Here is a 27,302-nt window from a genome sequence, read left to right as displayed (position 1 = left end):
ACAGACCCGTTATCACCGAAACCCCGTTGAACCAAAGCCCTCGTACTCTGTCGCCCGCTCTGTAAAGCTGTCTCCTTTTAAACTTTGCGCCAGTCTAACTCACTGACATCCACGCGCTTGCGCAGTCATCCCTTGAGAGGCTATATTTGATCTAGTATTGGAAAATGAACTTGGTCAGGTGTCAGATCTCTTGGTGGGAGAGCATTTTGGAGGTAGTGATCATAACTCTATCTCCTTTACCATAGCGCTGGAGAGGGATAGGAGCAGACAATTTGGGAAAACATTTAATTGGGGTGGGGGAAATATGATGCTGTTAGGCAGGAACTTGGGAACATAGAATGGGAGCTGATGTTCTCAGGGAAATGCACGGCAGAAATGTGGCAAATGTTCAGGAAACAAATGTTCCTTTGAGGCAGGGAAGGGATGGTAGAGTAAAAGAACCGTGGTGTACAAAGAATGTAGAAAATCTTGTTAAGATGAAAAGAAAAGCTTATGAAAGGTTCAAAAAAGGTACTGTTAGAGCTGGAGAAAATTTCAGGGGTGCCAGGAAGAAGCTCAAGAATGAAATTAGGAGAGCTAGAAGGGGCCAAGAGAAGGCCTTGGCGAGCAGGATAAAGGAAAACCCCAAGGCATTCTACAAGTATGTGAAGAGCAAGAGAATGAGACATGTGAAATGTTTTCTGCCACGTAGGCGTTTTCCCATGGTGGAAATGGCTAACACAAGGGGGCATAGTTTTGAGCTGCTTGGAAGTAGGTACAAGGGGGATGTCGAGGTAAGTTTTTCCACACAGAGGTGGTCTATTTTATCACTGTCAGCGAAGGTGGTAGAGGGATACAAAAGGGTCTTTTAAGATACTCTTAAGTAGGTACATGGAGCTTAGAAAAATAGAGGGCTACGCGGTAAGGAAATTCTAGGCAGTTTCTAGAGTAGATTACATGGTTGGCATGACATTGTGGGCTGAAGGGCCTGTAATGTGCCGTAGATTCCTATGTTTCTATGAATCCTGCACAAGGACTTCCACCTTTGCACCTCTGATTTTTGAATTTTTGCCCTGTTTAGAAAATACTTTGCACCTTTATTCTTTCTACCAATATGGAAACCATGCTGACTTTGGTCTATTTTATCACGTGCATGCAAGTACTCTGAAGTCTCGTTCTTAATAATAGACTCCAACATCCTCCCAACCATTGAAGTCAGGTTAATTGCCCTATGATTTCATTTCTTCTACCTTCCTCCCTTCTCGAAGAGTGGAGTGACATTTGCAATTTCCTAGTCCACTGGAATCTACTGATTCTTGAAAGATTACTATTAGTGCCCCCGCAATCTCTACAGCATCCTCTTGCTACGCACTCTAATCCTCCCAGATACACTCATCTTCTGTATTTTTCATACCTTCTCCAAGTCTATGCTCTCTCAGCCATCATTCTGCAATGTCCTTTTTCCTGCCACCAAAGACTTCTCCCTCTCTAGTCTCTCCTTCCCTCTCACTCTGTCCGTCTTGTACAATTATGTCCCTAACTTCTATGCAGCATCCATCTGTGAACTACTGAAAACTCAAAATAAAAACAGAAAATACCGGAGATACTTAGGTCATAAGTCAGGATCAGTTGAGAGTGAAACTTTAATCAGAGCTGGAAAGTAAGGAAACATACTAGTTATCCCTAGCCTTTCGTGCTTTCATCTGTCAAGTGGTTTAATTGGCCTTAGTCATAGCCACATGGAGCCAGCAAGTACCAAGTAGTTTGCTATACAAGTTGACACTCTGAATGGCTTTCTCAGTTACCTGTTGTACTTTATGCGCACCTGCATTAACTCTGCAATGGAATTCTTTAGTGTTGCAACTTGCTTTGCTGCAGCTATGCATGTTGCTTCAGCTTCTTTTAGTGCCTTTGACAGCTTGCTCTCTTCAGCAAGACCTTTTCTTTCCATCCTAAACAGTGACAAAAGATTCATCAGTGAGGATTCAAATCACACACCTGTCGGTAACACATTAACTCCAAAATGACTGAAATTTTAACGAATAAACACATTTCATATTGTGCACTAGCAATTTCCAAATTTAAACTCAATTTAGAGAGCTCAGACAGTCAGTTTTAATTGTGCTTGTGTATCTCACCTACTGATTGAACTGTTTCAGTTTTCTGAAGCTGCAGGTTTGGAAAGGATGGTTACTTTTTCAACATTCACAAACTTATTTTTCCAAGCTTCAGGTATAAAGCTCTGTCTAACTCATCTCTTTAGACAAATCCTTCACCACAGATTTAAATACAGCTGATCAATGGTGCAACTGCGTTCTCCTTTTGGTATTGAGATCAAAACAAAACATGGTCTTTCTAAAGCTCTCACCAAAACCCTGTACCTTGAAAAGAAGACATCCCTTATTTGTGCACCAATCCCTTTGCAATAAAGACCAAAATACCGACATGAAGCTGTCCCTGATGTCCCTTTTAAATCTCTTGCCTCTGGTCTTAAATCTATATCTCAGATTTTTTAGCACCCCATTCCTGGAAAACTGACTAAGTACATTCACCCTGTCTATGGCTCTCATGATCTTGTATATCTCTATCTCCTATGTTTCAGCAATTAAAGTCCTAGTCAGAATTAAAACCAGAATCAGGTTTAATAACAGCAGCATATGTCGTGAAATTTGTTGTTATGCAGCAGCAGTACATTGTAATACTGTGAATTAAAGTATATATACATTGTTAAATAGTTAAATTAAATAAATCATGCAAAAAAGTAATCCATGGGTTCAATGTCCATTCAGAAATCTGACGGTAGAGGGGAAGAAACTGTACCTGAGTCACTGAGTGTGTGCCTTTATGCTCCTGTACCTCCTCCTTGATGGCGGCAATGAGAAGAGGGCATGACCTGGGTGATGGTGGTCCTTAATGATGGATTACTCCCATTACTTTTTGAAGGTGTCCTGGATGCTATGGAGGCTAGTGCCCATGATGGAGCAGGCTGAATTCACAACTTTCTGCCTATCCTCTCCTTGTACTCAGGCCCCTAAGTTCAGGCAACACCCTGGTAATTTTTTTCTGTACTCTTTCTGGTTTAATAATGTCTTTCCTATAATATTTACCAAAACCGTACATTGCACTCCAAGGTCAGCCCCACCCATGTCTTATGTAACTGCAACACAACTCCCCAGCTCTTGTACTCAATGCTCTGATTGATAAAAACCAGAATGCCAAATACTTTTCTGCTGTGACCCCACTTTCAGTGAACTATGCACTTGCTCTCCCAGGTGCCTCAGTTCCATAACACTACCAGGAGCCTTACCATTCACTATACAAGTCCCATACAGGTTTAATCTCCCAAAATTCAATGCTTTACATTTACCTGGATTGAAAGCCAGTTCTCAGCTCACGTAATTAGCTAATCAATAACTACTCCCCTTGTAATTTTTCATATTCTTCTGCACCACCTATAACACCAACTATCTTAGTATTAATCCGTAAGCTTACGAACTATGCTTTCTACCTTCACATCCAAATCATTTATATCAATTACAAACAACAATCTATCTGGCACACCACTAGACCCAGGTCTCCAGACTGAGAAACAACCCTTGGCCCTCTGCTTCCAACCAATGAGCCAACTATGAATCCAATCTGCTATCTCCACCTGGGATCGCATGCATCCAAAATAACCTGCCGTCAGAGACCTTGCGAAGACCTTACTAAAGTCTATATGAACAACATCCATTTCACTACCCTCTTGGTTACCTTCTCAGAGAACTCCAAGGGATTTGTCAGACACGACTTCCCAATTACAAAACTATGCTGACAGTCCCAAATCAGATCCATTCTGTCTGTATCACCTCCCAGCTCTCCATTATTAGATCACAAGATGATCACTAATGTCTCCACTTTCTCTTTGGCCACTTTTTTATTGACCCCCTGGGACACAGGCTACAGGGTCCAGGGAGTTTGATTGATTTTAGTTCTTTAATTTCTCCAGTGCAATTGTTTTAGCGTTAGCAGCTTCTCACTATTCATTCCACTCTAGTTTTACAGCTTCTGCGGGAGCTATTAGTTCAATCACTTTGCCACCTTATTGTTCCCTTGAAGGCACACACATTTATTTTTACTTTTTTTCTGTGGAATTTTACTTCTTCTTAGTTTACTCATACAATCTTTCCCTCCTTTTGAAATCTGTAGTCATTTTCCAGTGCTCCTCAAAATTTATTATTCTTCTTACCATTTGTTTAAGAGCCTTTCAATTGAATGCCAGATTATCATCTTAAACTATCCTGGAACAGATTCCTTTTTTTTTGTGGAGTTTATGTTTCTCACCAAAGAGTGCATTATTTGAATACTAGTTAAAATATCAGACAACCTAATTTCTTATTGATCCATTTAAGTGCTGGGCTGAATTGGAAAAGTCAGGTACAGTTGAATTGAGATGGCAGGGCCCAGCCCTGAGAGATATTGAAACGGCAGGACCCGGGTTCAAGACAAGAAATGACAAGGGGTTTGGACAATTTAAGTGCCAGGCCAGATTGAAAAGGTCAGGGTGTTGGGGCCAGAGGTGAGTGATGGGCCAGTTCAGCTCGCTGCACCGCAAAGTTTATTTGTCTCTGCGTTGGCCTGTAACTAACAGGCCCCTGAATCAGCTGCAACGATGACTGGGTTTGTGGCTGTGGATTCACTTTCGTGGATTTCGGTTCTGAATGTTATTTGCTTACTTTTATTGTTTGAATAATTTCTTCCCCCGCACATTGGGTGTTTGACGGCCTTCTTTTTTAAAAATGGGTTCTATTGGGTTTCTTTGTTTTGTGGCTACCTGTAAGGAGATGAATCTGAAAGTTGTATATAGTATACAGAACATACTTTGATAATAAATGTACTTGGAACTTAATGCATTCTCTTTTACATTGCATTATCGCACAAAAGACAAACATAATTACCCTTTCAAGTCCAGTTCTTGTAACTTTTCAAAGGTCTGCCAGAAAGCTCCATCTTTATTGCTTATTCGTGACTGTTCAGCTTCAAAGTCTTCAGCCACGCATTTTGATTTACTGGAGATGTCCAAGTCTTCCTCAAATAGTTCATTTGATGTGTTCAGCTTTTGTGGGGGAAATTTTAACCATTTGTTTTAGAGGTTACAAAGGCAAATGTAGTCAATTACCCCAAATGATTTACAATACATTCGTTGTTTACTATGCAGCAAATACTGAGGTGTCTTTTTGCTCCGTACACCTTCAGATTCAAGCTATTACATCATGCTTCATCAGGGACTATTCTCCAATCAAAGGCTCAAGTGGAAAATGCAACTAATTAGCTAGCACTACCTGAGGCAATATTATCCAAGAATCTCATCAATCTATTTTTTAAAATGAAAAATTATCAAAACATACTTAATTTTTCAGTTGTTTCAAGTATTCCATTACTCTGTCAATCTGCTGCTCACACTGATTCATTTGCTCACAAATATTTGCTTCCTCATTAAAGCTTGCATTGCTGGAATGGTAAAGTGTTTTCTATCCTTTTCTATCTTTTCCATCCTGCCAGGAGTGGCTTTAAGAGCTTATGCTGGTCTCTGAATTTTAAAGTGATAAATATTATATGAATCATGCGCAATGCAATTTTAATTAAAAATTATAAATATTAGAATTTACTGAATTTTGCACCCTCTTAAAAATTCATTCAAGTGTGCTAAGAAAATACTCCAATTAAACAATAATATAGTTTCCCATATACTCAAAGTATTCACATGAAAAAAATTCTCAGATTAAGTATTAAACTAGGTTAGTGTACAAGTATTAAACTAGGTTCATGTACATTGAAATATACAGTGAAATGCATTGTTTGCATTGACGGAGTGCGGGAAGCAAGGGTTTCCATGCTTTCAAGTGTTCACAACTCACTAACACGAACCTGTATATCTTTCGAATGTGTGACAAAATTGGAACAGCTGGAGGAAACCCATGAGTTCTGGGGGAGAACGTATTAACTCCTTGCAGGCAACAGTGGGAATTGAACCCCTGATCGGTGATTGCTGACAGTGTAAAGCATTGTGCTGACCACTGCAGTACCATACCATCTTATTAATTCAGGATACTAAATTAAAGAGAACTTTCAACAAATCAATTCAGGAGACATTTCTCTGTCCTCTGGTTTTGATTATGGGACATTGACATTAAGGGCAGCTACACTGAATAGCAATGTTTAAATCACAGCAAGATGAAAAGGAACATAACAAGAGGAAAGTTCAAAGTAAACATGAGGAAATCTGCAGATGCTGGAATTTCAAGCAACACACATAAAAGTTGCTGGTGAACACAGCAGGCCAGGCAGCATCTATAGGAAGAGGTACAGTCGACATTTCGGGCCGAGACCCTTCGTCGGGACTAACTGAAAGAAGAGCTAGTAAGAGATTTGAAAGTAGGAGGGGGAGGAGGAGATCCAAAATGATAGAAGACAGGAGGGGGAGGGATGGAGCCAGGAGTTGGACAGTTGATTGGCAAAATGGTCATGATCGAGGGGTAAATAAGAGGACAGGACATCAACCATCTCGACTTCACCGCACCTTGTTCCCATTCCAACCTCACTCCTTCCGAATGCTCTGCTCCCCACTCCCTCCGCACCAATACTAACCTTACTATAAAACCCGCCGATGAGGGGGGTGCTGTTGTAGTCTGGCGCACTGACCTCTACCTTGCCGAGCCACAGCGACAACTCATGGATACCTCCTCTTACTTACCCCTCGATCATGGCACCACTAAGGAGCACCAGGCCATTGTCTCCCATACCATCACCAACTTTGTCCGCTCAGGGGATCTCCCGTCTATTGCTACCAACCTTACAGTTCCCACACCTCGCACTTCGCGTTTCTACCTCCTACCCAAGATCCACAAACCTGCCTGTCCGGGTAGACCCATTGTCTCAGCTGGCTCCTGCCCCAACGAACTCATTTCTGCATACCTCGACACGGTTTTATCCCCCCTTGTTCAATCCCTTCCTACCTATGTTCGTGACACTTCTCACGCTCTGAAACTTTTCGATGATTTTAAGTTCCCTGGCCCCCACCACTTTATTTTCACCATGGAAGTCCAGTCCCTATATTACTTCCATCCCTCAACAGGAAGGTCTCAAAGCTCTCCGCTTCTTTTTGGATTCCAGACCTAACCAGTTCCCCTCTACCACCACTCTGCTCTGTCTAGCGGAATTAGTCCTTACTCTTAAAAAATTCTCTTTGGCTCATCCCACTTCCTCCAAACTAAAGGTGTAGCCATGGGCACCCGTATGGATCACAGCTATGCCTGCCTTTTATGTTGGCTTTGTGGAACAATCTATGTTCCAAACCTATTCTGGTATCTGTCCCCCACTTTTCCTTCGCTACATCGACAACTGCATTGGCGCTGCTTCCTGCACGCATGCTGAGCTCATTGACTTCATTAACTTTGCCTCCAACTTTGACCCTGCCCTCAAGTTTACCTGGTCCATTTCCGACACCTCCCTCCCCTTTCTAGATCTTTCAGTCTCTATCTCTGGAGACAGCTTATCTACGGATGTCTACTATAAGCCTACTGACTCTCACAGCTATCTGGACTATTCCTTTTCTCACCCTGTCTCTTGCAAAAATGCCATCCCCTTCTCGCAATTCCTCCGTCTCCGCCGCATCTGCTCTCAGGATGAGGCTTTTCATTCCAGGACGAAGGAGATGTCCTCCTTTTTTAAAGAAAGGGGCTTCCCTTCCTCCACCATCAACTCTTCGCTCAAACGCATCTCCCCCATTTCACGCACATCTGCTCTCATTCCATCCTCCCGCCACCCCACTAGGAATAGGGTTCCCTTTGTCCTCACCTACCACCCCACCAGCCTCCGGGTCCAACATATAATTCTCCGTAACCTCCGCCACCTCCAACGGGATCCCACCACTAAGCACATCTTTCCCTCCCCCCCCCCCCGCTTTCTTCAGGGATCGCTCCCTACGCGACTCCCTTGTCCATTCGTCTCTCCCCATCCCTCCCCACGAATCTCCCTCCTGGCACTTATCCTTGCAAGCGGAAGAAGTGCTACAGATGCCCTTACACTTCCTCCCTCATTACCATTTGGGCCCCAGACAGTCCTTCCAGGTGAGGCAACACTTCACCTGTGAGTTGGCTGGGGTGATATACTGCGTCAGGTGCTCCCGATGTGGCCTTCTATATATTGGAGAGACCCGACGCAGACTGGGAGATGGTTTCGCTGAACGCCTATGCTCTGTCCGCCAGAGAAAGCAGGATCTCCCAGTGGCCACACATTTTAATTTCATGTCCCATTCCCATTCTGACATGTCTATCCACGGCCTCCTGTACTATAAAGATGAAGCCACACTCAGGTTGGAGGAACAACACCTTATATTCCGTCTGGGTAGCCTCCAACCTGATGGCATGAATGTTGACTTCTCCAACTTCCGCTAATGCCCCACTTCCCCCTCGTACCCCATCCGTTATTTATATACACACATTCTTTTTCTCTCTCTCCTTTTTCTCCCTCTGTCCCTCTCACTATACCCCTTGCCCATCCTCTGGCCCCATCCCCCCACCCCTTTTCTTTCTCCCTGGGCCTCCTGTCCCATGATCCTCCCATATCCCTTCTGCCAATCAACTGTCCAGCTCTTGGCTCTATCCCTCCCCATCCTGTCTTCTCCTATCATTTCAGATCTCCCCTCCCCCTCCCACTTTCAAATCTCTTACTAGCTCTTCCTTCAGTTAGTCTTGACGAAGGGTCTCGGCCTGAAACGTCGACTGTACCTCTTCCTATAGATGCTGCCTGGCCTGTTGCGTTCACCAAAGTTCAAAGTAAATTTGATTTTCAAAGCACATGTACGTCACCACGGAGAACCCTGAGATTATTTTTTTTTGTGGGCATTCTCAATTAATCTATTAAATAGTTACTATAACAGAATAAATGAAAGACCACCCAATTAGAGTGTTCAACTGGAGTACAGAAGACAACACACTGTGTAAATGCAAATATAAATAAGTAAACAATCAATGTTGAAAACATGAGATGAATTGTTCTTGAAAGTGAGATATTGCTCATGTGGGCTATCAGCACCAACAGTAACTTTTGGACTCAAATGATATGCCTCTATGCACTAAATATCATGATATTTTTCTTTTATTTGACCAGATTGTTGCTTTCTCATGTATTTGTCTTCCCGTCAATGCAATAATTATAATTAATTAGGACTTCCTCTGGGTGCTTCGGTTTTCTCTCACATTCCAAAACCATACGAGTTAGTAATTTGTGGGTATGTTCTGTTGGTGCCTAAAACATGGTTTCCTTGGATTGTGTTGTTTCTTGATGCAAAAAGATGCAGATCACTGTATGCTTTGATGTACATGTGACAAATAAAGCTTATCTTTAACTTCGTCCCACTTCTAGTCTTGGTCAAATGTATCCCCGCTGTGATGGATATTCACCTCCAGGGCCACTTGGCCTTTTTTGCCTTGCTCAGCTGACACTTTTAGGGATCAAAGAATTGTTTTTGAGTAAGGTAAACTGCCAACCAATATTGTTTGTTCAGCTTCTTGTCATACACAGTTCTTAACGTAAATAGCAAGCAATGATCAGTCTGAAGTTAAAAGGAGAGCTTTGCAAACAAGTAGGACTGTCTGTAGTACACAGAATACTGGCCAACACAGAGTTGGTTGCTTAGGTAATGCAGTGTAAGGCAACTGGGATTATTTTAATTTTAATTGGCTTGCTCAAACGAGACAAAGTTGGTTAAGTTACTTAGTTCAAGGAAGCTTGCAGACCAGATTGATACTATCACTTAGCACATCAAATAGTCACACCGAAGGGTTTTGGCCTAAAACGTCGACTGCACCCTTTTCCCCAGATGTTGCCTGCCCTGCTGAATTCTTCCAGCATTTTGTGCGTGTTGCTTGAAATTTCTCTTGTTTGTGATCTATTAGTAGATGGTAGGTTTCTGTATGCAGAGAGTCAGCTTTCAGCGTTAGTTGTAGGTAACTGGGAACTCTGTCTCCAGCTGTTTTTAGATTGTTTGTGTAAAAGGTTATTGAAAAAAATATCATATGCTAATCACCTAGTGGCAGAAAAAACTGTAAATGAAGAGAGCTGTCAGGCTTATTAGGAACAGTCAGGGATCAATAAGATGAATGACAGAAAGATGGGATGACGAGAATCCATTCTTCTGCCTTGATTTCTGCGACAGACAATTTGTTTGTCTACAACTCATTGGTATGTCACCTTATCTTATAGGAAAAGTACCTGTGTATTGGAAATCATTTGTGTTTTAGAAATCAAATGTAACTTGGAAGTCTTTTATAAGATGGAAAATCTCTGTGAGTTTTCAATGTGTTTTAAGAATTTTGTCTGGATTTAATCTTGTATCTGTCTGTCAGTCTAGGTACCATATCCGATGCGGACGTTGGTGACCATGGTTTTCCATATAGATCTACCCCTCGTTCTTTGGATGATTTCCATTTCCTCGATGTGTAGCCACCTGGCTGGGCTTTTGTTGTACTTAAGCTGAGGTCTTCCTCTAGGTGCGCTCTCCTTAATCTTTACAGAGAGTATGAGTTTTTCTAGTTCATCTTTCTGCTTGTATCATTAAAAATAAATGAACTGTGCTTAAATTACGTTGCTAGTTGGATGTATCTCTTCCTTGGAAGGGAGGGGGTACCCACTGCTCAAATAATGGATGTTGGGAGCTAAATTCACCGCAGGGAAGTGAACTAGTCTTGCAAGAGTGGGCAGTTACAGTATAACCTCTCTGTAATAATGAGACCATAGCTAGCTATCAGATAGCGCTTAAGATCTTCTTTGAGTTTAGAACTTTGCAGTCAGCAAACCCAATGCCATCACGAAGACTTTCTGGATCAGTGTACTCTCACATGATTATTGGGAAGTTCAATAAAACAAATTTTGTAGTTTCTGCTTCATGAAGGATTAATATGAAAAATACAATAATTTATCAAATAGCATTCTTCACAATTGAAGACTATTTCATGTAAATTGGGCTATACAATCCAGTTCCAAAGACATAGAGCACAGAAACACACTCTTTGATCCACCGTGCCCATGCTGAGAATGAAGCAAGCAATCTATGCTAATCCAATTTACCAGCACTTGATCCATAACTGCCTTTGCCTTGGCAATCCACTGCCCTTTTAATTACTTCCTAAAGGATAACAGACCATCTGTCTCTACATTCCCAATTCCAACCAAACTTGGGATAAAATAAAATTCTTCTTCAAAGCACCTCTATACTATGTCTATGCTGTCTAGTATTTGACATACAGTACTGTGCAAAAGTCTTAGGCAGAGCAGATTTTTTATATGGTTTCAGATGAGTCCTGATCTCAACATACCTGGAGAGACAGAAGCAAATGAAACAATCAAAGTCTGCAGAAGATGCTTGGAACAACCTACCAGACCATTTTCTTATAAAACTGCATGACAGTGTACCAAAGAGGATTGATATAGTTTTAAAGGCAAAGGTTGGTCATTATTTTTGAAAGTATCTTTGCTTTACATAATTTTTTTTTCATGTGCCTAAGACTTCTGCACAGTACTGTAAGTGTGCAAGAAATTTGCTCAGGATTTACTAATTTAATGCACTGGAAACATCCCGGATGTAATTCAGGGAGTATAATATAAAGAGAATGTTGCAGAGCAGATGAACTTAGATGTACAGGTACGTGGTTCACTGATAGCAGCAGCGCAGGTTGACATAGTGGTTAAGAAGTGAAGAAGGCTCTCATCAGTCAAAGGCACTGAGCTTACAAGCGGGAACATTATATTGCAGTTGTATAAGATGTTGGTGGGATCACACTTGGAGTACTGTGCACAATTTTGGCCACTCTGTAATACAAAAGCCATTATTAAACAGGAAAGAGGGTAGATGAGATTTACGAGGATTCAGCCAGGATTCAACTGCCTGAGTTATAGGGAGAGGTAATGCAGGTTAGGACTTTATTCCTTGGAATATAGGAAACTGAGAGGTGCATAAAATCATAAAGGATAAAGAAAGCACATAGCCCTTTCCATTGGAAAAGGAACTAAAAGGGCATTGATCTGAGGTGAGAGGAGAAGATCTGAAAGGACCTGATGGACAACTTCATCAAGCAGAGGTTGGTGTGTACGTGGAACGAGCTGCCAGATAAAGTTCTCATGGCAGGTACAATAACAACATTGAAAATAGTTGGATAAGGACATGAACAGAGAGGTTGAGAAGGATGCAGGCCAATTGCAGAGCTAGATTGGTGGATACCATGGTCAGCATGGATGAATTGGACTAGAGGGCATGATTCCATGCTACACAATTCTCTATGAAATTTATGTATTAAATTTCATTCCAATTAACAAGTAATTAGCACAACTAGCAAGGCTTGTTGAGCAAGTAAGGAGGCATGGGATCCAAGGGACCTTGCTTTGTGGATCCAGAACTGGCCTGCCCACAGAAGACAAAGATTGAGTGTAGACAGGTCATATTCTGCATGGAAATCGGTGACTAGTGGTGTGCCTCAGAATCTGTTCTGGGATCCCTTTCTTCATGATTTTTATGAATGACTTGGATGAGGAAGTGGAGGGATGGGTTGGTAAATTTGCTGATGACACAAAGGTTGGGGGTGTTGTGGATAGTGTGGAGGACTGTCAGAGGTTACAGCGGGACATCGATAGGATGCAAAACTGGGCTGAGAAGTGGGAGGTGGAGCTCAACCCAGTTAAGTGTGAGGTGGTTCACTTTGGTAGGTCATTAATTAAAGCATCCGTTAGTCTTGCGAGACCATGGATCTGCGTCTGGAAAGTCTTCAATCTCCAGGGCGCAGGCCTGGGCAAGGTTGTATGGAAGACCAGCAGTTGCCCATGCTGCAAGTCTCCCCTCTCCATGACACCAATGTTGTCCAAGGGAGGGGCATTAGGACCCATACAGCTTGGCACCAGTGTCGTCGCAGAGCACTGTGTGATTAAGTGCCTTGCGCAAGGACACAACTCATGTTGCCTCGGCTGGGGCTCGAACTCATGACCTTCAGGTTGCTAGTCCAATGCCTTAATCACTTGGCCACGTGCCCACAAATATAGGTAGGTCAAATATGATGGCAGATTATAGTATTAATGGTAAGACTCTCGGCAGTGTGGAGGATCAGAAGGATTTGGGGTCTGAGTCCATAGAACACTCAAAGCTGCTGTGCAGGTTGACTCTGTGGTTAAGAAGGCATATGGTGTATTGGCCTTCATCAACCATGGTATTGAGTTTAAGAGCCAAGAGGTAATGTTACAGTTATACAGGACCCTGGTCAGACTCCACTTGGAGTACTGTGCTCAGTTCTGGTCACCTCACTACAGGAAGGATGTGGAAACTATAGAAAGGGTGCAAAGGAGATTTACAAGGATGTTACCTGGATTGGGGAGCATGCCTTATGAGAATAGGTTGAGTGAACTCAGTCTTTTTTCCTTGGAGTGACGGAGGATGAGAGGTGACCTGACAGAGGTGTATAAGATGATGAGAGGCATTGATTGTGTGGATAGTCAGAGGCGTTTGTCCAGAGCTGAAATGGCTAGCATGAGAGGGCACAGTTTTAAGGTGCTTGGAAGTAGGTACAGAGGAGACGTCAGGGGTAAGTTTTTTGTTTTACGCAGAGTGATGATTACGTGGAGCGGGCTGCCGGCGACGTTGGTGGAGGCGGATACAATAGGGTCTTTTAAGAGACTCTTGGATAGGTACCAGGAGCTTAGTAAAATAGAGGGCTATAGGTAACCCTGGTAATTTCTAAAATAAGTACATATTTGGCACAACATTGTGGGCCGAAGGGCCTGTATTGTGCTGTAGGTTTTCTATGTTTCAAATTAGACCAGAATCATCACCCTCAAAAATATATTTCCACAGACTTTTGTTTTCATTTTCATATAAATTTTCAAAATGGATGCACAATCTATTTTTGCCTTTGCTTACATGGAAAGAATAATTTGATTTTCTAACTTACTTCCTGTTTGCAATTTTGACTCCACAGAAAAGTTTTGGATTTGCGGCAATCATTAGTTTTCCTCTTCTGAGACTTTGTCCATTTTGCTGACTCAGCTGACAGCTTTCTTCTGGACACCTGTAATAACTGGGAGAAAATACCCTTGGTATGGAACCCATGGTGGATACAGAGATACTATTTAGATTGGCAAGAAAGTCAAGGACGAGAAATTGTGGTCCAGAAGATTCGGAGCCAGGTCTTTAAGGAGCGAAGGAGCCATTGGGAAAGGTGGCTTTTCTGATGATGTATTAAAGTTTAATAATTAAACCAAGGCATTCTATCTTCTGTCGAGTAGAAGTCAAAACTCCCTTGTCACTAACTTGAAGGAGAGGTAAAACATCTCTATTATTATATGTGGTAATATTTATCCTTTAACTTAGATTACTAAAATAAATAATTGGGTCATCTTCAGCAAGGTATTTGTGGGAGCTTCCCGTGAAAGAAACTGACTACTGCATCTCCTAGACACTTAACAATGACTGTGCCTCTGAAAAGCTGATGGTAAAGCTGTTGGGGTTGTCCTGGAATGAAAATGAAAGGTAACACACAAGAGCAAGTATTTCTTTCTTCTTTATCCTTATCTCCTTATCACTCACACCCATTTAGTACTTTGGTAAAGGTGTAACACAACATACCCTTCCACCCACGATGTTCTGCCAACCTTTTAACCTAGTCTAATATCAATCTTGCCCTTCTCTCCCACAACACCATAAGACATAGGAGCAGAATTAGGCCATTCGGCCGATCCAGCCTGTTCCACTATTGCATCATGGCTGATTTATTATTCTTCTCAACCCCATTCTTGTTTCTTCTCCTTGTAACCTTTAATGCCCTTGATAATTAAGAATCTATCAACTTCCACTTTAAATATACCCAATGATTCTCCCTCCACAGCCATCTGTGGCAATGAATTCCACAGATTCACCACCCTCTGGCTTAAGAAATTCTTCTTCATTTCTGTTCCAAGGTGATGTCCTTCTATTCTGAGGCTGTACCCTCTGGAGCCAGACACCTCCACTATACTGAACATCCTCTCCATGTCTACTCTATCTAGGCCTTTTTCTTTCATCTATGTGCCAATAGGAAAATTTACATTACTAGAATGATATTGCATAGGAGACAAACATTTAACCCATAATGTCCAGGTCAGCTCCCGTTATGCCATCCTTCTGCAGTTATTTCTGTTTTAATTGATTATCTAATTCTCTTTTATACTTTGCTACTTAATCTGCTACTCTCATTCTTTTTAGATAGTACATTTCAAATCGCCACAACATGCCATATACAAAAACTTCCATCAACCCCTTCCAGCCAAGATGTTCTCCGAAAAATTATCAGGTACCAATCATGTTAAGTGATTAACATCATTTTTACCTACTTCCACAAAAGAAGGCAACAGTTTGGGTTTCTGAATATGAACACGAACAGGAGTAGCTTCATTCAGATAGACATTGACTGTAGGCAAAGATGGTCTTGACTTCATCCTAAAGAAATTTCAATAGGAAAGATAATGATTCAAGATTCAAGTTTATTTATCAGAATCTGAATCAGAATCAAGTTTATTATCACTGGCATATGCTGAGAGATTTGTTGTTATGCAGCATCAAAACATATAGTCAAATGTGACCTTTGCATTAACAACCAACACACCCGGTGGTACGCTTGGGGCCGCTCGTAAGTATCACTATGCGTTCCGGCACCAGCACAGAATGCCCACAATGCTCAGCAGAACAAGACAGATCATAGCAAAACAGAACACAACAAACAACAAATCAACACCAGCAAAACAAGTTTTGTTTGTCCCTCCCACATACATACACTGTCTTCCAACTCCAGGAGAGACCCTCTGATTCGGACTCGCGGACACTGGGGCTTCGACTAACCCAGCAGACTCGCAAAGATTTGCAGATTTGCTTTAGCCAACAGGCCTCAACTTCTGGAGTTCAAATTTGATTCTCAGGTCTTGATCGATGGTATCAACCCCAGGACCTGCTGATCAGTGAACACTTGCCTTGAAGTCCAGACTCGCCAGTGTCAGGACCCTGAACACTAGGCCTCAAACCCTAGAATTTAAAAAAAAAATCAGATTTTAAAAAAGTCTTTGCTTTTAACCGGTAATAGAAATTATGCTTGCTTTAGTAAGCAGTAAATACAGTACGCATAATTAAAATACCTAAAATATTGAAAATAATTTTATGAAACAGCTAGTTGTGCTATACTGTAAATCTGGTGTATTGTAGTAATATTCTGACATATTTAGGTATTATGATCTTGTAGGGTGTTTGTTTTATCATGTAATCACAATCATTTCTTTCAGACCTTCAGGATAGTTAGAGAAACAAGAGTCTGCAGATGCTGGAATCTGGAGGAAGAGAACAAAGTGCTGGGAAGAATTCATTTGGATTTGGCTTGAGACCCTGCGTCAGGGTCTGATGCTCTTTTAGCAGCTTATTGTGTTCTTGCATGTTAGATGAAACCACTTTATTAATAGTTCTCCTCCTGCTATGTCAACTCTCCAAACTTGCCATTACCTTTGTCCCAGAAGATGAAATGGTTGCAAGAACACAAGCATCAACAATCTTATTGTCTCCCGTTTTCTTTTCCTGTCCAAAGTCTTTGAAAGTCCTGCAGTTCACATGTCTATGCTGACCTTTCAGGCAACCCCACCAACCTGACTTTGATCCTTACCAACAAATTGAAACATAAACACAAGGAAATCTGCAGATGCTGGAATTTCAAGCAACACACATAAAAGTTGCTGGTGAACGCAGCAGGCCAGGCAGATGCTGCCTGGCCTGCTGCGTTCACCAGCAAATTGAAACATACCTATGACTCAGATGGAAGTAACCAATTCAGAATCAGATTCAGGTTCATTGTCAATGGCATAAGTTGTGAAATTTGTTTTTTTTTTGTGGCAGTAGTACAGATCTTGCACGAGTTACAATAAAAAGTACATACATAAATAAATAAAGTCAAGTATTGCAAGGCGAATAGTGAGGGTGTGTTCCCAAGTTCATAGGTCAATCAGAAATCTTACAGCAGAGGAAAAAGCTGTTACTAAAATGTTGAGTGTGCACTTTCAGGTACCTCCAGCCCAGTGGTATTGAGATGAGGGCATGAGCTAGATGGTGAGGGTCCTTCATGATGGATGTCACTTTCCTGTGGCATTGCCTTTTGATGATGTCCTTGATGGTGGGGAGGCTTGAACTGGCTGGATACAACCCTCTGACAATCCTGTACATTGGAGACTCCATATCAGATGGTGATGCAACCAGTCAGAATGCTCTTCATGGTATATCTGTAGAAGCTGGCAAGAGTCTTTGGTGACATAGCAAATCTCTTCAAACTCCTACTGAAGTATATCTGCTGGTGTTTTCATCGATGTTCTCCGTCATGTATACTGGCTCACCTGCTGCTGTAACTTCTCCATCCTTGATGAAAGTTATGAAACTCACTTCTTCTGATATTGCTGAGTCCAACGTTTACTGATTTAGTTATAGGCTTAGCTTTGCTCTCTTTGCTCAAACTACAGAAATGGACATAAGCTAAACATAACTTGGTTTTAGGTCAATTTGAGTTCATTCAGCAAAACACAGATATTCTGTGTAATTAGAAATAAAGGAATAAGTGATCAGACAGTGTGCTGGTTAGCTCACTGTGACTTAGATCATTCAGTCTTCAACCACCTTAATCTATAATTCCCTTCCTACTTACAGCATCCTCCAAGCCCCTCACTCCTTCCCCATCCTCCTTCCACTTGACCCATCCTTCAAACCCACCACACCTCCAACCTCCTATTCCTTCCTCCAACTTTCTCCCCCCTCCCCTTCCTTGGCTCACCCCCAACCTTCTACTCCTTCTGCCAACATTCTCCCCTCTCCTAACCACCTCGCCCCTAACTCCAACCTCCGCCTCTCACTCCCTCCTCCAATCCCTTTCCCCTCGTCCCCAAACACCAGCTCCATTTCCCCTCAACCCCCGTCTCTAACTTCCGACCATCCAGTCTCCTCCTCCTCCTTCATCCATCCACACATTCCTATCCCTTACCTTGCCTCTCTTCCTGCCGATTCAGCCCGGGAAGGGAGCGCTGGTCCCGGTGCCAGGGAGACGAACAGTGTTTGGAAGCCGCTGTTGCCTGACGCCGGGCGCCGCTGCCGATTGGCTGCCCGCAGATTGCAGGGCCCGGGGGCGGTGCGGAGCGGAGCTGAATACTGGTTGATGTACGCAGTGCGCTCCGGGGCCGTGTGTTTCCTCAAATGCGGGAGGACCAAACATTCCGGTGGTCAGATTACCTGGAGGGATCCGAGCCAGGGTTTGTGCGGGCTAGAAAAGAAAAGGAGGGGAATTATTACTGGGAGGAGAAGTCAAGGTGAGGAGAGGTAGGAGGGGGGGAAGAGAGGGTGCGTTGGGGGAGACGTCATTGGGAGAGGGAAGGGGAAGCTAGGGGTTTGATTTGGGTAGGAAGGGTATTGATGGAGGGATCTCGGGAGAGTGAGAAGGCTGTGTTGGAGGGAGGTTATGGAGGCAGGTGGAGCGGTAGCATGAGTAAGGTTTTTGTAGCGAGGTGATGGGGTGAGGTGATGTGAGGGCTTCTGGATGGGAAAGATGTAGGAGAGGAAGCACTGCGAGAGAGGATATGCAGGCAGGAGAGCGTCGCAGGGGAAGTGGTGGGGAGAGAAGTTTGGTGGAGGAGGATTTGAGAGTAGGTGCTGCGGTGCTAGAGTATGGGAGGGAAACGTGGTTATAGGGTGGGCTAGTAGACGGTGCGAAAGAAGGGTGTAGGACTAAGGAATGAACTAGCTGACTTGCAGCGATGGACTGAGAGAATAGCCCATGGAGTCTGGACTGAAACCTTAATAGTAGTTTTATTTTTGAATGTTTCCAATGAAAGAACAGCGAGGCTTGGAAACTTGGAATGTTTCATTCCGTATTATAGCGAGGTATATAAGATATTTAATCCATCACACCTGCGTTATCATTGAATGAGATCATGAGTAAACTTGATGTAATTTTATCACAAACAAGAGAAAAATTGCAGATACGGGAAATCCGAGTAACACCCATAAAATGCTGAAGGAACTCAGCAGGCCAGGCAGTATCTACGGTAAAAAAGCACAGTTTGGCGTTTCAGGCTGAAATCCTTTGGCAGGAGGGACCTCAATTTCGGCCCAAAACGTCGACTGTGCTTCTTTCCATAGATGCTGTCTGGCATGTTGATGTAATTTTAACAAGTTTTCCGTGTAGCTCCTAGTGCCTGACGATTAAAAAAATCATAAATTTTCAACTGTTATGGTAGCAATTGCATCTTCCTGGTGGTGCTGCTTCCTATAATTTTGGTTCCCTTGTCCTTCTAACTGGATGAAGCTGTAGGTTTAGAAGATGCTGTTTAAGGAGTCTTGGTGAATTGCTGGTGTGCATTCTGCAAATTATAAAAAATGGCTGCTACTGTGTATCAGTGAATAGTTGTGGATGGGGTGTCGAACAATGTGTGTTGTTCGGCCTGCTACATCAACTCTTTATTCCTCTCCATCGATGTTGCCTGACCCGCTGAGTTCCTCCAGCATGCTGGGTGTTTTGCTCTGGATTTCCAGCACCTGCAGAATCCCTTGTGTTTATCATATCCTGTACTGTATTGAGCCTTGTGAGTGTTGTTGAAGCTGCCCTCATCCAGGCAAGTGGAGAGTATTTCATCATGTTCCTGACTTGAATCTTGTGGATGGAGTTATTGTGTACTACAGCACATAAACAGGCCTTTTGGCCCATCTAGTCAGTGCCAATGGTTATTCTGCCTCGTCCCGTTGACCTGCACCTGGTCCATAGACCTCCATTCCCCTCCCATCCATGTATTTATCCAAAGTTCTCAAATGTTGTATCCTCCCCTTTTGCTGACAGCTCGATCCAACACCACTCTCTGAGTGAAGAAGTTCCCCCTCAGGTTCCCCTTTAATATTTCACCCTTAACCTAGTCCTAGTCTCAGTTGATCTTGGTGGAAAATGCCTGCTTGCACTTGCCCTTTGTGTACCCCTCATAACCTTGCATACCTCTATCAAATCTCCCTTCATTCTCCTGTGCTACAATGAATAAAGTCATAAACTATTCAACCTTTTCCTATAACTCAGCTCATCAAGTACTGGCAACATCTTTGTATGGCTTCAGGAAGTTAGGAGATGAGTTACTTACTAGGATTCCAAGCCCTTGACCTGTTCTTGTAGTCACATTGTGTATCTGGCTCAGATAATGGTAACTACCACCCCCCCCCCCAAAATGATATTGGTAGTGAGGTAATGCCATTGAATATTGTGGGTGACAGCTGGAGTTTCTGTTGTTGGATATTGTCATTATCATTCCTGGGCACTTGTGTGGCATGAATGTCACTCGCCCTCTTTTACTGTTTACTTGTGCTGCACACTTCCAATATATTCTGAATTATGTTTTATTAACTTATTTGTGGTAATATTTTGTTTTAGGTGCTGTGTGTGATATATGTATTGTGGGTGCACTGTGGTCCGATGAAACATTGCCACATATACAACAAAATGCAACAATAAAATTGAACTTGGACTTGATTAGCCTAGGTCCGGATATTATCTGGGTCGTATTACAGCTTGTTGTGGGCTACGTCATTATCTGAGGAGTCACAAATGGTGAATAGTGTGCGGTGAACATCCCTCTTTCTGACCTTACCATTGAAAAAAAGTGAAATATTACAGGATTGTAAACCTGAGTCTCACAACACTAAATTCTTTAGGAACTCAGCAGGTCAGGCAGCATCTATTGAAGGGAATAAACAGTCAACGTTGGCATAAGCCAGAACAAGAAGGTGATGGGGGGGTGGGTGTGGAAGAGAAAGAATACAAGCTGGCTTGTGATAGATGAAACCAGGTGAGGTAGATGAGTGGGTAGGGGTATGAAGTGGAAAGTTAGGAAGGGATAGATGGAAGAAGTAAAGGACTGAAGAAGAGAAAATCTAACTGGGGAGAACAGTGTACCATGGAAGAAAGTGAAAGAAAGGAACCAGAGGGAATGATGGGCAGGTGAGGAGGAGAAAAGGGGTGAGCGTGTAACCAGAATGAGGAATGGAAAGAAAAAGTAGGAGGAGATAAATTACTAGGAGTTGGAGAAACCAATGTTAATGCACCAACTTTGAGACTAACCAGGCAGAATATTAGAACAATTGAAAGAGGTGACATAGGGTCAGAAGGTGTTGAATAATTGTGGGTAGAGCTAAGGAAGTGCAAGGGTGAAAAGACTGTGATGGGAATTGTATACAGACCCCTAAACAGTACGATGTGGTCTACAAATTACAACGAGGAAAAGAAAATACATACCAAAAGAGTAATGTTACAGTAGTTATGGGCGATTTCAATATGCAGGTAAATCATGAAAATCAGGTTGGTGCTGGATTACAGGAGGGGGGATTTCTAGAGTGCTTACGAGAAGGCTTTTTAGAGCAGCTCATGGTCGACCCACAAGAGGATCAGCTATTCTGGACTGAGGGTTGTGCAATGAGCTGGAATTGATTAGAGAGCTTAAGGAGAAAGTGATCATAATACGATCAAATTCGCCCTGAAATTTGAGAAGAAGCTGAAGTCAGATGTATCAGTATCACAGTGGACTAGAGGGGACTACAGAGGCATGAGAGAGGCACAAACCCATGCTGGTTGTCCTCAGTCAGTCCACAATTTTCCTAATGCAAGTAAATCTCATCCCAGTGAAACTGCTCCAGTAGCATTCCTATCACTGATGTGAGACTAACCAGCCCATGATTTCCCGTTTTCACATTGTTTACAAAATAGTGAACTTTTCTTCATTAGGAGTGATGCTTTGTGCAAGGTTCATAATTCCTTTGATTACAGTAAATGGCTCAGTGGACTCTTTGAATTGTGATATGGTTGCATATATTTTGATATCATTTTGTTGTGTACCTAATTTACTTCAGGATTTGGTTTGAGATATGGTATCATAAAAGGAAAATGATTCAGTCTTAATTCCACATAATTAATTATTATTAGTTTTAGATTAGAGCTTTTACTTATTAATTTATTTTCTTCTAAACTATTTATGTAATTTGCATCCTCCCCTCACCAACAAATGTTCTCTCTGCAGCTTCTGGAAGGGAATTTTTCATGTTGCACAACTGAAATCATTGGGAGCATATTCTACTAGGCAAGTACACATGAAAATCCTTTTGGAAAGTCAGATGCTAGAATATGCAGAAAAGTTCAAGTTTATTGTCATTGAACTGTATGCGTGTGTACAACCCAATGAAACAGTGTTCCTCCAGATCAAGTGCACAACTCAGTATATGTAACTTGTACACAACACATGAAGTAATATTACCACAAATTAACAAATAGTAAAATATTCCAGAAGATTAACATTTAACAATAAAAGTTTAAAAAGTAAACAGTATAGCATCTACTTCATTTGCTTCTCTGGGCTAAGCACATTTCTAGGTGCACAACGTTGATTTTCTTGGAATGTGAGAAGGGTCGATAAGAATATGGAGAGAACGAAATGGATCGGAATGGGATAGTGTAAAAATGGATGTTTGATGTTTGGCATAGAATCAGTGGGACAAAGAGTCTGTTTCCCTGCTTTATCTGTATGCCTATCAATTCTTACACCGCTGTACTGTCTAGAAAAAAAAAGCTAATATTATTGATATTGGTTTATCATTGTCACATGTACCAAGATATAGAGAAAAACTTGCCTTGCACAGTCATTACACAGTGCATTGAGGTAAAACAATGGCATTGCAGAATAAAATGCAAAAGCCACAGAGAAACTGCAGGGGTTAAACAATAAAGTTCAAGATCATGACAAGGTAGATTGTGAGGTCAAGAGTTCATCTCATTTTATGAGTTTCATTTAGGATTCTGATAACAGTGGTATAGGTGTCCCTGAGCCTGGTGGTATGTGCTTTCAGGCTTTCATATTGCTGCCCTTTGGAAGAGGGGAGAAGAGAAAATGTGTGGAATCCTTGATTATGCTAGCTGCTTTACTGAGGCAGCATCATGGAAGAACTGATGCTTGAAACATCTGACCAATCTTGTCTGCGATCATATTTGACATGTTGCTTGTACATAATATGAAAATTTATTGTGTTCCTTCTCTCCATCTTTTGAAAGAGATTCTGTATTTAAATCATGATTACAGTTACAAAAATAAGTAACACATGAGCATTTGAATGCTGAAGGTGATTTCCTTATTCTGCACCCAGCAATAAAATTTTTAGCTGATGTTTTGAAATATGTTGATATGGTTTAGTATAAATTAGACTGATTTCAAAAGTGTGATCATTTGGATGCAGAGGGGGTGAAGACTCTAATCATGAAATTCAGAAAAATATTTCTCCTGTCTTTGGAATGCCTTATCTCTGTCTGCGTGGTAAGATGTTCTGAGGTGAAGCTAATGAACAATGGTTATGATAATGTTGTCATAGCTATTAACCCTGGGATTCCAGAAGATCCACAGCTCATTACAAAAATTCAGGTATGAATTTCTTGCTCTGATCAGTCAAGATTGGTGTATTATTTGTATAAATGCTATTGCAAGTTTGGGGAAACCAGCCCATTCAACTACTCCATAATTTATTTTGTGCAAACGATTTTGGAATTGTATCTCTTGGGTATATACCATTCAAGAACACTATAGCTGATAATAAAAAGAAAGATGCACCATATAGTGCATTTTGCAAACTCAGGTTGTTTCTGAGCAGCTTGTTGCCAAAGAATTGTAGGTTTAGAAATTGTTTTATTACATTTATCACAGTATTGTTATTTTAACACTATTAAAATAGTAACATGGTGGGCATACTATGTCGGTGCCAGAATGTGTGATGACACTTGTGGGCTGCCTCCAACATATACTTGGGAGTGCTGCTTGTTAACGCAAATGACACATTGTACAGTATGTTTCAATGTATATATGACAAATAAATTTGAATCTGAATCTTAAACTGAATCGTTGCTCATCTCCTCAACACTTAGAACATAGAACATTGATCGGTACAGGATTGGGCCCTTGGGCCCACAATATCATGCTGAGCCAATTAAGTTAGTAGCCACTTATCTCAATAAACCCATAATCTAAGTAATTTTCTGTTGTGAATTTTCCGAAGAGCACTGCTTAGTTGTTCTGTGTAATATTGTACCATATCAGTTTCAGCTTCTGCTATTTATCTTCACCTATTGGAGTTCAAAGTACATTTATTATCAAAGTATGTTGACTGTACACAACCCTGAGATTCATCTCCCTTCAGGTAGCCACAAAACAAAGAAACTCTATAGAACCCTTTTTGTTTAAAAAAAAGGAAGACCATTAAACTTCTCACAAGTATCTGTGTTAAGCCTGTATCCAGAACGCTTTTGTCAGGACTATCGCAACTTCATCCAAATGTGGTCAAAGAGTTTATTCCTGAGGTGAGGTGAGAGTGACACCTTTCACCGTGACTGAGTGGCATCATGGCACCATGATATAAGTGAAGTCAATGGGCATTAGGGTATAACACTCCAACTTGGAGTCATACTTTCAGAGAGGATGTATTTGATTATTAAAGGGCAATTATTCTGCACATCACTGCAGGAGCTCGTCAGGACAGTAATCTACTGTCCAATGGACGGTACCATCTTCAGATACTTCATTAATGACTTTCCTTCTACCATATGGTCAAAAGTGGATGTTCGTTGATGGTTGCACATCCTCAGCAGATGAAGCAGCCTGACCAATACGATTAGATGGATGATTGTGAAATGCTCCTCTTGCTGGATGTGGGAAGGCAGGGAGACCTCCAGTGTCCCTGACGACTACAACTGTGAGAAGTGCGTCCAGCTGCAGCTCCTAACAAATCACGTTAAGAAGTTGGAGCTGGAACTGGGTGAACTTCGGATCATTCGGGAGGCTGAGCAGGTGAATTACAGAACATGTAGAGCGGTAGTTACACCCAAGGTGCAGGTCACAGAAAACTGGGTGACAGTCAGGAATGGGGAAAGGGGTTAAGGAGCCAGTACAGAGTACTCCTGTGGCCACCCCCTCAACAACAGGTATACCACTTTGAATACTGTTGGGGTTGGGCGGGGGTGTGGTGGTTGACCGAACAGGAAAGTCACAGTGGTTGGATCTCTGGCACTGAGTCTGCCTCTGTGACTCAGTAGGGAAGAGGGAAGGAGAGGCACCCTGTGGTGATAGAAGATTCGTTAGTTAGTGGAACGGACAGGAGGTTCTGTGGGTGAGAACGAGAATCCCGGATGGTATGTTGCCTCTAGGTGCCAGTGTTGGGAAATCTTGAATCGAGTCCTCGGCATTCTTAAGTGGGAGGGTGAACAGCCTGAAGTCATGGTCCATGTTGGTGCCAATGACATAAGTGATGAGGTTCTCCATGGGGGTTGTGATCTCAGGATCGCTACTCATGCCATGTGCTAGTGAAGCCAGAACGAAGGAGATTATACAGTTTAATATGTGGCTAAGAAGCTGGTGTAGGAAAGAGGGCATAAGAGTTTTCAATCATTGTGCTCTCTTCCAGGAAAGGTGGGACTTGTACAGAAAAGACGGTTTTTACCTGAACTGGAGAGCGACTAATATCCTAGTGGGAAGGTTTGTTAATGCTGTACGGTGGGGTTTAATCTAGAGTTGCAGGAGGAGGGGTACCACAGTGCCAGAACAGTTAGTGGAGAGGTTGTGGAGGTGGATGTTAGTAAGACCTCAAAGTTAGTACTCATAAGGTTGAGCATGGTGTAACTCGTGTCCTGAGCTGCCTATATTTCAATGCTAGAAGTATCGTACGCAAGGTGGATAATAGTGCTGAGGTAGTTGGTTTACAAATAGAGGCAATGTGTAGTGAGGAGGGGCTGTTTGTAAGGCAAAATTACAGTCAACACTACGAGTTGCAATGTAAGAGGTGGACAAAATTGAAAAAGGTGAATACAGGACTGAAGGCGTTGTATTTAAATGCATACATTATACAGAATAAGGTAGATGAATTTGCATCACAGTTGCAGATTGGAAGGTATGATGTGTAGGCATCATTGAATCATGGCTGAAAGATTATAGCTGAGAACTTAATGTTCAGGGATACACGTTGTATTGAAAGGACAGGCCAGAAGGCAGAGGGGGCAGCATTGCTGTGTTAGTAAAAAATGAAATAAAATCAAATCAATAGATTGAGGTGATTTAAGGCTGGAAGGTGTAGAATCATTGTGGATAGAGCTGAGGAACTGCAAGGGTAAAAAAAAATCCCTGATAAGAATTGTAAACAGACCCGCCACCCCTGCCAAACAGTAGTAAGGATATGGCCTACAAATTACAATGGGAGATGGAAAATGCATGCCAAAAGGGCAATGTTACAATAATCATGGGGGACTTCAATATACAGGTAAATTGGGAAAATCAGGTTGGTGCTGGATTACAGGACGGGAACTTTCTAGAGTGCCTATGAGAAGGCTTTGTAGAGCAGCTTGTGGTTGAGTCCACTAGAGGATCAGCTATTCTGGATTGGGTGTTGTGCACTGAATTGGAATTGATTAGAGAGTTTAAGGAAAAAGAACCCTTAGGGAAGAGTGATCATAATATGATCGCATTCACCCTGAAATTTGAGAAGGAGAAGCTAAAGCCAGATGTACCAGTAATACAGTGGAGTAAAGGAAATGACAGAGGCATGAGAGAGGGGTTTGCCAGAATTGATTGGAAAAGAAAACTGGCAGGGATGATGGCAGAGCAGGAATGGCTGGAATTTCTGGGACAATTCGGAAGGCACAGGATATATACATCCCAAAGAGGAAGAAGTATTTTAAAAGAAAGATGACACAACCATGGCTAACACAACAAAGCCAATATAAAAGCCAAAGAGAGGGCATATAGTAGAGCAAAGATTAGTGGGAAGTTAGAGGATTAGGAAACTTTTAAATGAACAGAAGGCAACTAAAAATGGAATTAAGAAGTTAAAGATGGAATACGAAAGTAAGGTAGCCAATAATATTAACACAAAAGTTTCTTCAGATACATAAAGTGTAAAAGAGAGGGGAGAGTGGCTATCTGACTGCTGGAAAACAATGTTGGTGAAGTAGTAATGGGGGACATAATATGTATTTTGCATCGGTCTTCACTGTGGAAGACACTAGCAGTGTGGTGGAAGTTCCAGATGACAGGGAGCATGAAGTGTGTGAAGTTTTCATAACTAGAGAGAAGGTTCAATGGAAACTGAAAGGTCTGCAGGTAGATGAGTTACCTGGATTAGATGGTGTACAACCCAGAGTACTGAAATAGATGGCTGAAGAGATTATGAAGGCTTTAGTACTGATCTACCAAGAATC

The 27,302-nt window shown here is 42.0% G+C and overlaps 2 protein-coding genes and 1 long non-coding RNA gene across 3 annotated transcripts in view; 2 read left to right on the top strand and 1 right to left on the bottom strand.

Annotated features, from left to right (window-relative positions):
• The window catches only part of LOC134355043 (uncharacterized), a 34,736-nt gene extending 20,584 nt beyond the window's left edge, over positions 1-14,152 (top strand). The window contains exons 2-3 of the long non-coding RNA XR_010019954.1: positions 10,368-10,511; positions 13,980-14,152. This is a non-coding gene — a long non-coding RNA (uncharacterized LOC134355043). The remainder of the gene's footprint in view (positions 1-10,367; positions 10,512-13,979) is intronic.
• Positions 1-18,281, bottom strand: part of LOC134355042 (outer dense fiber protein 2-like) — an 86,447-nt gene extending 68,166 nt beyond the window's left edge. The window contains exons 1-5 of the mRNA XM_063064715.1: positions 18,039-18,281; positions 15,810-16,054; positions 15,370-15,475; positions 4,917-5,074; positions 1,805-1,931 (exon numbers count right to left, since the gene is read on the bottom strand). Coding sequence (XP_062920785.1) covers positions 1,805-1,931; positions 4,917-5,074; positions 15,370-15,474 — 390 coding nt within the window. The 5' untranslated portion in view covers position 15,475; positions 15,810-16,054; positions 18,039-18,281. The remainder of the gene's footprint in view (positions 1-1,804; positions 1,932-4,916; positions 5,075-15,369; positions 15,476-15,809; positions 16,055-18,038) is intronic.
• Positions 18,282-23,317: 5,036 nt separating this feature from the next.
• Positions 23,318-27,302, top strand: part of LOC134355041 (calcium-activated chloride channel regulator 1-like) — a 62,761-nt gene continuing 58,776 nt past the window's right edge. Inside the window, 1 exon segment of the mRNA XM_063064714.1 lies at positions 23,318-23,487. Within this exon segment, the coding sequence (XP_062920784.1) occupies positions 23,326-23,487 (162 nt within the window). The 5' untranslated portion in view covers positions 23,318-23,325.

Source organism: Mobula hypostoma, chromosome 12, assembly GCF_963921235.1.
Source record: "Mobula hypostoma chromosome 12, sMobHyp1.1, whole genome shotgun sequence".
Classification (NCBI taxonomy): Eukaryota; Metazoa; Chordata; class Chondrichthyes; order Myliobatiformes; family Myliobatidae; genus Mobula; species Mobula hypostoma.
Note: the sequence above shows the minus strand (reverse complement) of the source record. Positions and strands in the feature narration are given on the sequence as shown.